Source organism: Glycine max, chromosome 7 (genome assembly GCF_000004515.6).
Source record: "Glycine max cultivar Williams 82 chromosome 7, Glycine_max_v4.0, whole genome shotgun sequence".
NCBI lineage: Eukaryota > Viridiplantae > Streptophyta > Magnoliopsida > Fabales > Fabaceae > Glycine > Glycine max.
Window position 1 is genome coordinate 3,510,381 of NC_038243.2, and position 16,102 is coordinate 3,526,482.

The 16,102-nt window shown below is 32.4% G+C and overlaps 2 protein-coding genes and 1 pseudogene across 2 annotated transcripts; 1 reads left to right on the forward strand and 2 right to left on the reverse strand.

Annotated features, from left to right (window-relative positions):
* The first annotated feature begins 1,218 nt into the window (after positions 1 to 1,218).
* On the forward strand, positions 1,219 to 2,355 carry LOC100811349 (blue-light photoreceptor PHR2-like; annotated as a pseudogene).
* LOC100795552 (25.3 kDa vesicle transport protein-like) lies at positions 2,315 to 6,511 on the reverse strand. Its single transcript, NM_001254173.3, has 6 exons — positions 6,299 to 6,511; positions 5,343 to 5,590; positions 4,860 to 5,020; positions 4,606 to 4,752; positions 3,792 to 3,868; positions 2,315 to 2,909 (listed from the first exon to the last, which is right to left on the reverse strand). Exons 2-6 carry the CDS (start codon positions 5,528 to 5,530, stop codon positions 2,826 to 2,828), a joined length of 657 nt encoding a protein of 218 aa, NP_001241102.1. The 5' UTR covers positions 5,531 to 5,590; positions 6,299 to 6,511; the 3' UTR covers positions 2,315 to 2,825.
* A 3,606-nt stretch (positions 6,512 to 10,117) lies between these two features.
* On the reverse strand, positions 10,118 to 15,718 carry LOC100798735 (potassium transporter 5). Its single transcript, XM_006583111.4, has 9 exons — positions 15,109 to 15,718; positions 14,310 to 14,532; positions 13,636 to 13,884; positions 13,255 to 13,296; positions 12,899 to 13,159; positions 12,730 to 12,782; positions 12,160 to 12,274; positions 11,796 to 12,050; positions 10,118 to 11,665 (listed from the first exon to the last, which is right to left on the reverse strand). The coding sequence occupies exons 1-9, from the start codon at positions 15,253 to 15,255 to the stop codon at positions 10,596 to 10,598; spliced, it is 2,415 nt and encodes an 804-aa protein (XP_006583174.1). The 5' UTR covers positions 15,256 to 15,718; the 3' UTR covers positions 10,118 to 10,595.
* Positions 15,719 to 16,102: the final 384 nt, after the last annotated feature.

Here is a 16,102-nt window from a genome sequence, read left to right on the forward strand (position 1 = left end):
AAATAAATGTAGAATGAAATATGGAGAAAAGAAATATGAGAGATAAAATAAAAAAGAAAATAAAGTAAAAAGACGTATTATTTGAATAAATAAAGAGTTATGATTGTTAGACATTCACACAAAACAAACAATATTCTGCGAATCCTTTATATTCTTTTTATATCATTTTTTTGTTGCATCATATTATTTATTACATATATTTTTTGTTCTTTTTATCTCGAAACTTTATACATAAATACTTATGTGCTATGATTATAGATTCTTGTAATATTTTATTACTTTTGGCACCTAGTTATAATGAAATTCTTTTGCTGATTAAAAAAAGGGTTCCATGAAATGCAGACTACAAAAAACTTATTATACTTTAATTAATATAAATAAATATAACTTAAAAAAGAATTTGAATCTTAGGTCTTGACTTTAGGGCTTTGTTGTTACTTTTTAATTGCAAGGACAAAGAGTTTAATGTGTAATTAAACACCTAAAGTGAAATAGAGATAAAAAAATATAAATTTAAGATGTAATAAAAAGCCAGAGATATAAAAGAATTAAGAATAAAATTGCGGTGTATATATATTGTACAAGTGTTTATGTATCATTTTGTTTTTTTATTTATTAATTATATGTATCATTTTGTTGTCTTATATTAAAAAAAGAAATATATTAATTTTCTTCATTTGAATAGTTAAAAACAATAAAAAAAATAAATGTAAAATATTGTACAAATAAAAGAGGAAAAGTATTAATATAACGTACCAATTTTAATGAGTATTCCACATTACTCATTATAATTAGTGCATGAACAATTCATTTAAATGTATCAACATTAGTTTTAAAAAAATATTGATGAACTTACCTTTATGTAAATGTAACAAAACACTAAAAGTGTGTTTGGATTTAAATTTTAAGAATTTTAAATACTTCAATTTAAATTCTTTCATTCTTAAAATTTTGTGTTTGGATAAAATATTAAATTTCTTTATTTTTAAAATTTTATGATTGAAGAAAGAAATTAAATTTCTTCATTTTTAACATTTCTTATTTTGATAAAATAATCAAATGCATTATTTTTTAAAATTTTATATTTGAATAAAACAATTTTTTAGTAAAAATAAAGTTGAGCCTGTAATAAAAAAAAGTAAAATTAGTTATAAAAATAGGATAGAAACAATTTAAAAAATTGAGCCTATTAAATTTTTTATTACAGTCTCAATTTTATATTTGAATAAAAATGAAGAAAAACAAATTGTTTCAATTTTGTATTACAAGATTCAGCCTGTAATAAAAAAAGAAGTAAAATTAGTTATATTTTTTTTATTTTAGTAATTTTAGAAAATAAAATAATAATAATTTAACAAGGAGAAACTTAAAATAGATACACTTCAACAATTTTAAAAATGAAAATTAATCGATAAATAAGACTAAAAAATGAGATGAAAAATATAAAAAATAAAAAGTATGATAATGGTATAATTCATGGAAGCCACGTAGCATATAAGGCATAAGTCAAGAAGAGCTTTGAGTTGAGTTGAGTTAACTAAAATGGATTCCGAAGCAGGGCATGAAGCAACTACTCTCTCTCTCTGTCTCTCTTCACTATTTTCTCCTTTAGTCCAACCAAGAACATCCCCATCAACCACCCTTCAACCAAGCAAGCTCAAAGTCCCAACCCAAGCCTCATCCCTCACACACCTTTCTCTCTCCACCACCCCTGCTTCTTCCAAAACCTCCTTCAAATCCACCATCTCCATCAATCCCCTCCATGTCCCTCTCTTCCCACCGCCTTTGCGACCCTTCCAATATCGCTGCCCTCGTATGGTTCCGCAACGACCTCCACCTCCTCGACAATGAGTGTCTCACCGCCGCCAACAACGACTCCCCTCTCCATCCTTCTTGTATACTGCTTCAACCCCTCCGACTATGGTAAGTCGGCATCTAACTTCAACAAGACCGGCCCCTACCGTGTCGCTTTCCTCATCGACTTCGTCTTCGACCTCTACCGCAACCTATAGGTAGGCAGCTCCAATCTCATCATGCACGTCGAGAAGCCTGAGACGATGTTGACAGAACTCGTCAAGACGTCATATCCTAAATGTTGCAAGAGAGAGAAGAGGGAAAAACAGTTGAAAATGATGAAGGTGCGCGAAAACATGTTCCTTTTCACAACAGAATTTCAAATTCTTTCATTTTTTGAAAGAATTTGAAATCCTATTATTTAAGTTAATTAAAATATCTAAACAAAATACTGAAATCTTAATTTCTTTTAAATTTTTTTATCCAAACATCTTATTTCACTGAAAAATAATTAAAATTCTTTAAAAAATTGAATTATCTTATTAAATTTTTCCATTCAAACTGTCTCTAAAAGCTCAGATCCTGACTATGGTAAAATGTAAAAAAACGAAATGAAATAGACTTTCCCCGTTTTAGAACAAGTATTCCACACTACTCACTATCATTATACTCATTCAGCGGCTCAAACGGAAACAATAAAATCCAAGAGGTAATTCATTAACGCAATAATCCTGAAAATAATTGAGAATTATAAAGAAGAAATGCCTATATGCATCCCCACGGGGATAAAGTTTTCTCATATCCTGGCTCCTTACTATAAAGGTCAAAGGTTTCTGTTCCAGAAAGACTGATCCAGATGTAACAAAGGATAGTCTTTTTTGTTTTTTCTAAACCAAAGTTGTCAAGAAAAGGTCGGCATCATCTTATGCATAAAGGGTTCTCACCAATCTGTGCAAATCTGGACAATCATGCGAGAAAAGCAAGAAGCCACAGCATCGCAATCCATGTTTTAAATGTCATACTGAGCTCGATCACCATAGTTTATTTTTGATCCAGAAAAGTACGAAGACAACTCCAAAAACAATAGCAACAGGGGCCCACTTCCGAATCAAAGCCTACAGCAAATATTTGATTTTAAATTATATATTCACAATGCTGAATATAACTAGAATCCAAATATAAGCCAGAAGCTTCAACGCAAATAATCACTTCCTAACATTACGCAGGGTTATACTTATATTGGCTTCAAAATCATCAACTTATCATTTAACAATAACTAATGTTTTGCATTAAAGAAATGCACACTGCACAATATCATCGGGATTTCAGAGAAATGGTAAACAACAAGGAATGACTTAACCAAATTATAGTGATATAGGAATATCTCTAACTTGCATTTACAAACCCTATAGATACTCACTATATTAACCTATACATTATCTGCAGGGATAGGCAGTCTGCGCCTGTTCATGAAAGTTTACAAATAAAAAAGACCATCAACTGATCCAATATATGTCATTTGATGATAGACCATCTGGTTATAATAATTCTATTTGACAACAAAATACTACATATTAACCATAGGTTACACAAACTAACACTAGCACAAAAAAAGCTTAAATTTCAAAGTGTTGAACATTTTAAAAAACAAAAATACAGCCCCAGTACGTGAACCATGTTTCATCAAGTTAATGGAAAGATTTATTACCAAAAAGTACAGAAAGTGTCATGTTTCAAATTTGTGTCACTGTATTTAGGCAAAAGCCAATAGAAAATGCATAACAGCATACATTCTAACTAAGACAAAAAATCCACACATTGCATGTTTCTTTGATGCTATCTAAATTATGGAAGCAATTTCCAATTGCAGCATGGTATTTCAGAGGTAAGTCAAATTAACACATGTCATAATCCAATATAAAAAAAGGTAGATTACCAAAAAATGCAAAAAAATTAGATATCATGTGGATGATGAAGGAAAACATAAAATGACTAACCTGCCGATTTAAATCTCTAGCCTTATCAGCATATATGCGAGATTCTGATGATAAGCGACTGGACATTTGGCTGACCTCTGCAAATTAGAATTTGAAATCAAATAGAATATAAATTTCAAACTTCACAAGTTAAACCATCAAATACACCAAAACATACAAACAAAAATTAAGCTGCATTAGAAGTGGAAATAAGAGGAGATCATCTATCAGAATAATGGAGATGGAAGTGTGGAACTAGGAAAGCTTAGTAGAAGTTTCTGAGAAAAATCTTTATAAGATCCTCATGTCCAGGTTAAGAAACTAGGAGCAGGAGATTGCAAGCATTTGAAATTCATGTTGCAAGGATAAAACTAATATCCTATTCAAAATCTTCTTATGTTGTAATTTAGCATTAAATGGGGCACACTTTGATTGCTTTTCCATTACAGAAGCTTTTCCCAAATTATCAAGAGGCCAAATACATCTTTAGCCTTTAATTTAATTTAACGCAGCAATCATCCCTTAAGTGAAGATAATAACCACAACTTGTGAGATAACTAATAAAGATTTCTATCAGAAAATCTAATAGGCAAGTTTAGAAGGACAGAAGAAGCTTGGACATTGTAAACTTCAGCAACTTTATCTCTTCTCCAGCCAAGTGTCTGACAATCAAGCAAAGCCAACTACAATGGATGCATACATAATAGAGGCCTCAATTCCCATACTATATTCAAATTAGGGTAGTTTGTGACAACAAATTTGGATGTTGCATTCAAAGCAATCAGCAGACAATGATAAAACTAAAATTATTCAGAGAATTCAAGAAATATCTTACGGTCCAACTGTTCACCAACACCAAGAACTTCCTGCACATTCCGAGTCATTATCTGGTGAACTTCATAGAGTTCATCATTCAATTTTGCAATATTGCGCTGAGTATGTGTATCCTGGTAAAGTTTCTTTGTCTTCTGCATAAATGTATCTTTTAAACAATTAAAAGGAAAAGAAAAGAAAAAGGTAGATTAAGCACCAGAGGAAAAAGAGAATAATGCTATAATGGTATATGACAATATAGGAAGTCATATTTACCAAACTTAATGAAGGCATAAGGTCTAGCAGCAGTTTCAATTTGAGACCCATTAACACGCTCAAACTCATTCCTCAGCTCTTCAAGATATTGAAAGGCTAGTTTCTTAGGGTATGCACGATCACACATTGTCAAGTAACAGACACGTCCTTCTATAATATAACTAAGACTCTGTTAAGGTCACTTTAGGCTATGAAACTCTTCCAAATAAAGTTAATGCCAATTTTTCTAAAAACTAAATGTAACTCACATAAATGATGGATCCCAAAAAACAGTTGAAGACAAGAAAGTAACTAATGAACTTGCTAAGGAAGAAAGGTTGTGGATCAACAAGATAGTATCCCAATTTTCACACGCATATAATATATAAAAGCGCCATCTGAATTGTATTTAAACAAGATAAGGGAAATATGTACGCAAGTTCTAATTTTACTACCACCTTCATATTATGGCATTATGCAATATCTATGATTCTATAAGGATACTGAAAAACATAAGGGCCAGTTTCAACTGACATCCTTGATGCTTCATAATGTCCTCTTGAGAGATTCTTAAACAAAGCCTTGACTTGTTGTTTGTAAAATTCTGCATCTTTAAGATCACGACCATCATCCAGTCCTTCAGCTAGCGGAAGACCATCAGTAACACGGGCAATCATAGTCAACTTCACCATCTTTCTTAGTTCACAATCTTCCAATCCAACTCTAAAACTTTGCAACTAAACCAAAATACACTACAACACCAAACCAAGAGACAGAGACAAATCAAAGTCAGTCAGATTCGAGCCAGATAAAAACTATAATTGTAAAACACAAGCCTTATTTTCCTTCCCTTCATCCAATAATTGAATACTAAATAGACCACTAAAAATATAATTAATAATTAACCCCCATTCATATACTAGTAGCACCTAACGCCCACTAAATCACAATACCACAATTTCTAGCCTAGTTTGATCCGTCAACATAAGCAATCAAATCAAACAATTCAATTTTTTCCCCTTTCGGGGTAGAACTTCACAGTTCTAAAGATATTCATCAAATTCCAAAATATCAAACAAGAAACAACATAACCAATCCACCTTCAAAAATTGGAGAAACGCATGCAGTGCAACAATGACAGGTGATTGCTGATTAAACCAAACGAATTCATAGAAAAAACAGATGCACCGCGCACGATGTAGCAACTCACATCGCCAATTGAGCTAACATATCGTCATTGCAATTATGATCCACGAACTAGATCTATCAAATCGCGATAAAAAAAAAAAACAAAACGGCAAGGAAACCTAAAATACGACAACCAGATCTTGCGCGCTTAAATCATCTAATTAGGTCCTAGGCAGGGAACAACGACATTAGGTTTTATATTTTTCTTCTTTATTTTGAATTTCCGAAAGAAGAAAGAATAATTGGTTGGAGTAAATGGAAGGGAGAGAAACCTGAATGGCGATGAGAGAGAGTGGCCGGAGATGCCGCGGCAAACGGCGGCAAGGATGGTCCAGCCGAGCCGATCGACGGATGAACAGAGGATTGAAAAGGAGGAGAATGGCGTGTTAGAAATTTGGGCAAATGCCACGTCGTTTTAAATCTAAAGGAAAAACAGTACGCCGTAAATGATACCAGTTTAAAATTCAGCTCTGACTTTCAACAATAAAAAAATAAATAAAACAGTCATCTTATTCTTACGTTTGAGAAGAAGAAAAAATTTCTTCAAATATTGTAAAAAAAAGAACAAAAAATTATTATTTCTCAAGAAATATGTTGAATAATACATGCATTTTTTTAAGTGGAATAGTTTTGTTTATATGATAAACGGAGTTTAGTTTTGTTTTTAAGAGCATTGTCCCAAACACAATATTTATTGTGTCTTTATTTTTGTATTTTTTTATCATTATACGCTATTTATTTTTAGAATAATATTATTTATATAATATATCACAAAAGTATTTTCTATTTTTTTATGGTATCAACCGTGTTATTATCCATTTTTTTCCTTTTCTTTTTTGTCTCTATAAATATTTGTATAAATATATTTCCTACATCATTTATATTATAACCAGATGTAAAAAGTAGAAAATAATGACACCACTCAAGGTAGTGTTTCTCGAAAAACTAATGACAGAAAATCACTCTTATCATGTAAATAAATTTTATATTACACGTAAATAATTATTCAAAAACACCTAATTTTGTAAAAAAATTCGTCGTTCGATCATCCCGAATGTCTTCCTTTTTCTATTGGGGTGGATCGAGTTTGGTTGTAGCCAAAGACATTTTTGATGTGATTGCAATTGCATCTGGACGGTTTGGCAATTTTTGATATGTGTTCGAGCACTTTGTTTATTCAAAAAGAAAATGTTTGACCAGAAACACAGCAAACGTGTGCAAATGTTAAGTATTGGCACATTTTATTTGTCGAGATTATAGGAAAACCTCTTTCAGTTATTTTAACAAATTAATTCATTATAACTCTTCTATTTCACTTTATAAAAACCATATTATTGGACGAGTTTATATATATTCCACGTGAAATTCTTTTAGAAAATATTGTGATTTATATAACTTTAAATTAAATCACAGAACACAATATAACTTATACATATCCTTTAATGACTTATATAATATATAATTATATATCATATTACTCACAATATATAGTGTTTCACAATATTTCAATGTATATCTGCTGAATTTAGTTGTAATTTTTTTAATTTATAATGGAGAGACAGTTTTATATGACCATATATGTTTGCAGAACAACTGAACACACGTCTATAACTTCACCTGATTAGACCATCCATGTGAACACATTTTCCATGGGTCATGTATTCATGTTGTTAGGATAACTCTTTGAAGTTGTTAACAAACGTATAGAGTGCTGCTGCTGTCATTGATCGCTGGTTTCACATCATCATCGTCAAGGTGCCATCGATGTCGCTTCCCAGATTCCGCATCCATGATGAGTAAATACAAAACCCAACCCATCTGGTTATGAACGAATATGATAATGCTTAAAGAATATTTTCGTTGTGTTGTGAGGCACACTGACGCATTATATTGTTACAGGGCTATGAAGTACTGACACGGATACCGAACACGACACGGACATGTGGACACCTGTCAAACACATCAAATTCAATCCGGAAACGGGCGTCGGTGTCGTGTCGGTGTCGGTGTTGGTGTCGTGTCGGACACGACACCGACACGACAAAGGATTGGGTGTCCGTGCTTCATAGGTTACCAAAATGTGCTTGGGGGATCAATTGGTGTTTGAGTTTCAATTAGTGCAACAATTGAAGAGGAATATATAAGACGAGAGATTTATGATTGAGGCTGAGCTGTGAGCAAGAACAAGAACACGGCCCAGCGCAACGTGCGTTTGCATGTTTCTTTCGACACTGAGGCCAAACTCGCCTACATGCACTCGTCTTGCGTATTGTGAAGCGTTGCATATATTGTTTCGGAAATCATAGACGACTTTTGGATCTTCTGCATGAACTTGGCAGATTTTCTGTGGACGGTTCTTGGCTGGATTCGATCCCTCGAGCACTCTCTCACCACTGTTAATTCCCATCTCAACTCTAAAGCCTTGAAGGATTTGCTGTTCAGGGAACGAACCCTTAGAGATACTTTCAGCTTTGCCGTTGAAAGTTTCAAAGCCGATACTGAGAAGATTCGTGAGAAGGAGAAAGATCTGTTAATAGGCCAGAGCCGCATTGAAAGTTTATATATATGATCGTAAGAGAAAAATTAGTAGAATAATATTTCGTCTTCTTTAGGTTTTCAATTGTATGCATGCAAATACGTACTACTTTTCTGTTCAAATATTCTAAACAATACCCTTTTAAGAATTATTAATTATAAGATCTGCTAGCTATCCGGACTATGTTCCTATGTTCTTGATATACTCCTAGTTTCTTAAAAAAAAAATAATTCATAATTCTTCTCTCTGTCTCTTGCTCGCTTTTCGTCTCTCTCTTCTCTCTTTCTCTCTCTCCTACGTGATTGTCATTTTTGCAGGCAACATTTTTCATCATTATGCAACTATTCATTGTTGCAATTGTGCTGCATTTTTTTGTTGTTATTATGGGTTATCCCATGTGGCGGCTAATTGTGGAGCAAGTTAAACCCAGTTAGATTGGCCTAGTAATTGCTGTTGGAGTAACATGCACAAGGATTAAGGTTCTAAGGCCGTCATTGTAGGTCTAAAAATTAAAGTTGAGGAGGATCAAGTTAATTGTCACCTTTTGACCAACATGTGGTCTTCAAAGGGTATATTGTTCACTAGAATTAAATTATGACTCAATGGTATTAATTTGCAATTTTTAAATGTTTAATTGGTTAAGTAAATATATTTACTTCTCAACACGAAAAATAATGTTTAATTGATAAGAAATTGCATTTTGCACAACCAGAATTAGTTATTCATTGTTTAAATAATATTTTTCTTAAAATGTTTTTAGTTTAACTTATTGATATGCATGTTTAAAAAAATTATTTTTTTCAAAATATAATTGGAAAAAAATATATTTAAAATAAAATATGAATTATGAAAAAAGTAATTACTTTATTTAAATTTAATTAAATTGTATTTTAATTCCCTTCATTCTCTTCCTTGGAACTCCTTCAATTTGTCCCAAGTCTCTTTTGCAGTCTCAAGATTCAGGATCCTTGATAAATACATCATCACTTAGTGCTATATGTTTAATGGTAAGTGCTCTCCCTTCCTCCACCACTTCACCATTGATGATTTCTTATCTGAGCTATGAATGGGCTGTTTGGTAAAAGAGGTGAATTGCTACCATTTTCCACCGCATCCCATAAACTCTAAGCTCTGAGACTAAGTTCTCATTTTCACAACTCACAGATGGTAGTTTTTACTTGCAAATATGTATAGGAGGCGGAGGCAAAGAATTACGGGTAGAAGCCATTTTTATGTTTGAGTGGGTTTTTTTTTATGGGTTTCCTTATTGGTTCCCTCACTTTATTTTCTCTCCCTTATAGTCTATGGTTTTTCCTTCACAAATCCTATAAGATCAATGAAACTCTTGATATCATATTACGAGACTCAATATCATCTATTAGACTGAAAATTCAAACAAACTATACATCGAACTGAACATCAAACTATCAGAAGAAACCAAAGAAACCAACAACTACACACATACAAAGAAAAAAATGAGTGAAACCGGGCTCTTGTATATATTCAATTTTGCACATATATATGAAGTGTTACAACACAAGCTATAAAAATAAAAACTCTTTTATTGGGTAACGGGTAGAGCAAAAAGTAATCATGACTAAGCTGCAAAAGTAAATATCATCAACCCGCAACTTTAACCAAATTTACTGGAATGTAGAAATATCTAAAATGACATCTAGAAAAAATTCCAAATTCTAACATATATGCTAAAAGACAGAAAAGAAGAACAAAAAATTTATACAAGGAACGCCATAGAGGATTAGACTTCAACATAAACCTTAATTAACACAGTCAAGTGTATCTAGAGAGCTTCTAATGAGATAATTAAGTGGTTTTAAAATGTTTTACCTACAGAGACTCACACTAGAATCTTAAAATGGATATAGGCCTTCACATGGAGTTGAGAAAACATTGCCATACACCATAACATTTAAAAACAAATACAAACTATTTAGTTAGACACTGCAACAAGCTGAGGCAAGTAGTCCCTCTTACTCATTATATCTTAATTATTTATAATAGAGTATGTCATGTCATATTTCATATGTCATTCCAACTTTGAGAAGTTTGTTACGAGGGATTGCCATCGATTTATCCCCCTCGCGAAAGTTCTTCCTCAGGAAGCTATAAGCATAGTTGACAACTATCTTATTGAAGATAGATGATTTTGGGTCTGCCACTACCTCTGCTTCCCCCAGCATATACACCACACCACTCTCCATTGCCTTTTCTATAAACTTGATCTCCTCTTCAACTCCCTTAGTCACCCCAAGTGGTTGAACTGAATCTGAAGAGGCACGAGACACAACTATAGCACCTTGATCTGGGATTACTCTTGCACTAGCAGAAGAACTACTAGTCCTAGCTTTTCCTTCTTGAGCTGATGTAACATTAATAGTGGAACTGAAACCTTGCTGCATGTCAGCCATCTCATCCTCGTTGGCAGGAATAGGCTCTTGTTCACCAGTTGTTGTTCCCTCAGACTCAACCATGAAGCTCTCTTGTCTTATAAATTCCTTCAGTTGTTGCACTAACTGTGACTCAAACACCACATGATCCCCAAGCACATCCCTGTAACCATGCCTCACAACACAACGAAATATTCTATATTCTCTAGGCCATTCTTGTCGAAACAGAAACCTCTCTTCCAATGCAACTGTTGCAATAGGAATAGCCTTGATGGAAACAAATACCACAATTGAATGAATGGATGGAATGCTAGCAATGAAGTGTGGGAATATAGGGGGAATGCCTTGTACAAGCTCAGAATACAAAAGTCCAATTCCGGGTATGCGATTTATGTTTGCGTTGTTAGCCAGTTGTCTCACATACTCGGAGGAAACCTTGTTCTTGAGTTCAAACATGTACCTTTCCTTTTGCACGTAGTGCCAAATTCCCATGAATATTGTCAAGAAGAAAGCTAATAGAAGAGGAACAAACCCTCCCTTTGTGAATTTAGTCAGTTGTGATGATAAATAAAGAAGCTCAATGCAACCGACTGGCAAGAAGAGAGCAACCACCCATATACTTTTCTTCCATATAACCAGCATTATAAGGGAAACCAAGATTGTTGTGATTAGCATATCACAAACTACTGCAATCCCTGCATTAAACATAAAACTTCGCCTCTTGTCATGTTGTGCTAATACAACAAAGCTTAGAGTTTTTTTTTTAAGTACACAAATGTATGATGTGAGTGTGTGTGAGAGAGGGGAGATTATGAGTGTAGTTACCATATGCATGAGTCATTTTTTCAGAGGTCTTGAAGGCAGCAGTGACTACAATACATGCAATCATGAACATGAAGTTGACCTCAGGAATATACACTTGGCCCCTGTGCTTAGTGGAAGTATGCACAACCTTAACTCTTGGGAAACAACCCAGACTTTGTGCTTGGGATATAACAGAAAATGCTCCTGAAATCATTGCTTGACTGGCTATGATGGCAGCAGCAACAGCAACAACAAATGTTGGCCAATATAAGTGGTCTGCATTTTATTGACAGTGTAGGGAATAAAAAAAAGGAAATTCCAATTAAACCATGGATTATATTATAAAAAAATGTATCAATAGATCTTTTAAATTTAAGAGATGTACCAGGTATACTTGCATAGAATGTATTAGACACTTTCTCAGGGAACTTTCGTAGATATGCAGCTTGTCCAATATATGCAATCAGTATTGAAGGAAATACAACAAAAGAGAAGCTAATCTGCAACATACATTATAATATCAGTTTAATTCTAATTATAACAAAACTGAATTTCAGAATATAATTTTATTTTGATAGAAAAAGCACACTGTTTTGTCATGGTTTATTTGTTTCCTTTTAAAAGTCATGTGAGTTTTGCACAACAATAACAAATAGTAATGAGAGGTTGGCTATTCAGTAAGAAGAGTGTCTGCACAATTTCACTCATGTGGGTGTTTTTATAATTTTCGACTCATTGATTAAAAATTAGAAAAATATAAAATGAGATTTGACAAGTCACTGTTTGTGTGATTTTAGCAAAAACTGTTGCATAACATTTTTTTTCTATTACTAATAATCCTTGTCTAAGAAATACAGATATATAATATAAAGGAAATGACGTGCAACAATCATTAACCTTTAATATGCCATAAGCTGAAGGTCCTGTATATTATATTCCAAAATTTTTTACTTACTTGAATGGCTCGCACACTAAAGTGACCCAAGTCAGCAAACATTGCCTCAGACCCTATAATTATGCATACATTTACATTAGTTAGAATTAAACTTAAAGAATGATGCAACTTAACTAATTAAAAATATTAATGAAAAAAGATGGTTCAATATGCTACTCTGCCTACTCACCTGTGATGCATAGTAAGACTCCACCGAATGATAGCCATCCTTGTTTACCGTTCCGTTTGAAAAAGTCAAATATATATTTTGGATTGAAAGCACGTAATACTCCAATGTCATGTTTAAATAAATTGTAGATGCCAATTCCGGCAATGAATGAAAACCACACCAAGAGAATTGGAGCAAATGAAGATCCTACTTTGTCAGTGCCAAATCGTTGCAGAGAAAAAAGGGCGATCAATATTGCTATAGAGATCCCCACGACAACTTCTGAAAAAATAAATTATTAAAATATTATAATGATTATCATTAATTACAATAAACTTAAAAAAAAAAAAAGGGTAGAGGGTTAATAATACAAGTACCTTGACCTAAGGAGGTACTGATCCCGCTCACTGCAGAAAGAACTGCATACACATTTGAACAATATGTTTATGACAAGTCTCCATTCAAAATCTAAATGGTCAAAATGGTCAATGTCATTAAATATGTTTTCATATTATACTGTTTTTATATCACTTTTTTGTGTAAAAAGTTATTTTTTATTATTATTTAGATGAATTTAATACAAACACGTCATTATGTGAGTAATGTGACTCACACTAGTATTTGTCGTTAATTAAGGATCCATTTGTCTTGATTTTTACTTCATTTAATACTAGTAATTCACTACTTCAATTTATTTAACAAACATAAATGAATAATACTATAATAAATTAATGAAAGCTAGCAAATAATTTATTAACCTGAAATTGATGGAGTAAAAATGCCGTCTCCTATGACCATGGAAGTCCCCAACATGGTTACAAGTACAAGCACAACACGAGCAAAATAACTGTTCTCAAGCTTTTGCTTTAACTTTTGGGCTCTATTCAGATTATGAGATGGTGTTTCTAGTCTGTAATGTGAAAGCTTCTTGTCCTCTGGTTGTTGATTTGGAATTAAACTCACCTTGGCATGCCTACATATCAACGAATAGAGTGCAAATGCCCCACCTAATTAATGCAAGGGAATCATGTTAGTATTTATTTTGAACTGAGTTGTCATTTACCTAGTTTGAAAAAGAAACCGCGTTATGATTAAATAGGTTAAGGACAAATTTCAATCCCAAATCTGAAAACGTAGGAAAATGTACATAGCATTGGCAGCTTTTTAAGGAAATAGAAAGTAGTTGGGTCCACCTTTGACTGGAGGGTATTTATTATTTAGAATTAGAAATATTCAACATCATTTCTTTGTAAAAGAAAAAAGTCATTGCCCTTTAACCAGAATTAAAAAGAAAAAAAAAAGAGTTGAGTAAAATATTAATTTTAATTTGTGAATAACATCCATATGAGAACAATTATCAAAATTAAAGATTAAATTTTAATTTGTGAATAAACATCAATTGTGAAAATTTTGTCCTGTATCTCTATCTTACCATTGCCATGGTCATTAGCATGCAGTACAATGAAGACATACTTAATCATGGGTATGATCACAATGGTGTAGATTATGAGAGACAAAACCCCCAGAATGTCTTCATTGTGATGGATACCATTGGTGAAGATGCCTGAAAACACGTAAAGTGGGGATGTGCCAATATCACCATACACAATTCCTATGCTTTGAAAGGCTAAACTCAGAGTAGTCCTCCAATCCAACTGTTAATAATCACCATTCAGAAACTAAGGATTATATGGGATACAAAAGTTGTACACAGCACCACACAAAATTTGATTTTTATTATCTAAATAGTTATAAAATGTCATGATTACTTCTTGGGAAATGCATTCTTTGCAGTGACATTTCCACTCCATGAATTCCTACTCCTTCAATAAATTTTAAAATATAATTATGCTTCTATAATATAGATGAGAGATTAAATGGTCTGGCATCATAACACATGACCATAATTTTTTTTTTCTAAGTGAGAGGATCCATTCCTTGATTACAATTGACAAAAGTGACTTGAACAACTATTTGAGAACAAGGGAGGATCGAAATTTATTCAAATGACACCTATTGTATTTCGATAAATCTAAAAATATATATTTGAGATGCAAATTATTTCATTTTCAGTAAACCGTTTCGATTCATGAACGTGTGAATGCACGGAATCTATTTCCAAACAGATGATATAATTTTATATTAAAAAAAAGAAGTTATGTATACATAATGTACTATATGCTAAAAGAGAGAATGATAGGGAGAAAAAGGTGGTGAGAAAAAAAATTAACCTTGGAGAAATGGGTTGAAGTCATAGAAACTCTACCAGCCTCTAGATTGAGAGAGTCTGTTCTCTCTTTCATGAGATGATTTTTTGGTGTCTCCTTCCATGTGTCATTGTCTCCTTCCATGCCTAAAGAATCTGCTTCTACAGACATAATTTGAGTAATGCTTTACTATGAAGAAATTAGAGAGAGAAAAGTGATTTTGGTTGGTGTGAAGATTTACAGTGCATTGGAGTTAAATTTATAGGCAGCAGAACAAGTTACAGCTGGGAAGCTCTCAAGTGTAGCTTAGCGTTTTCCCAGTCAAGGCAATACAATGCATCAGATTTGCAACTGCTGATTGGTCATTTAACACTAATTAATGAAGGGAGAGAATATAATTGACTATTCAGATTTTGACTGAGTTCTAATTAATAAATATTTATTTTACTCATTTACAATTGAATAACTCTTTTTTTTTCTTTATTTTTTTTGCATTTTCTATCATATTATATATTTGTAACTACAATTGAACATTTTTTACTAATAGAATACTGATAGAATATTTCAATATATTATTTTTTATACGCACAAGCCAAAAATCAAAATCATAATCAACAATTCTTATCGTATAACTTCCGTGTATTTCATCAATATTGAAGGTAAAAATATTATAATATCATGTTTTATACGCATAAGCAATCACACGCTATTTATTACATTTATTATTTGTTCTCTTTACCTTCTTCTTTCTTTTCTCTCCTTCCCTCCTCTAAATCCGGTCAAAATGAAGTGAAAATTCATAATTTTCATTTTTATTAGAGAGAATCCAAATTGTAGTTGGATCTTGTTGTTCCAACAACAATAATAATATAATTTTATTAACTTTAATTTCTAAAGTGATAATTAAAAGATTAAAAAAATATTGAAATTATGGTGAGATATATGCATAAAATACTATTATACTATTTATTATATAAATATTAATATTAATAGAAATAATATATAATTAAAATTTTAA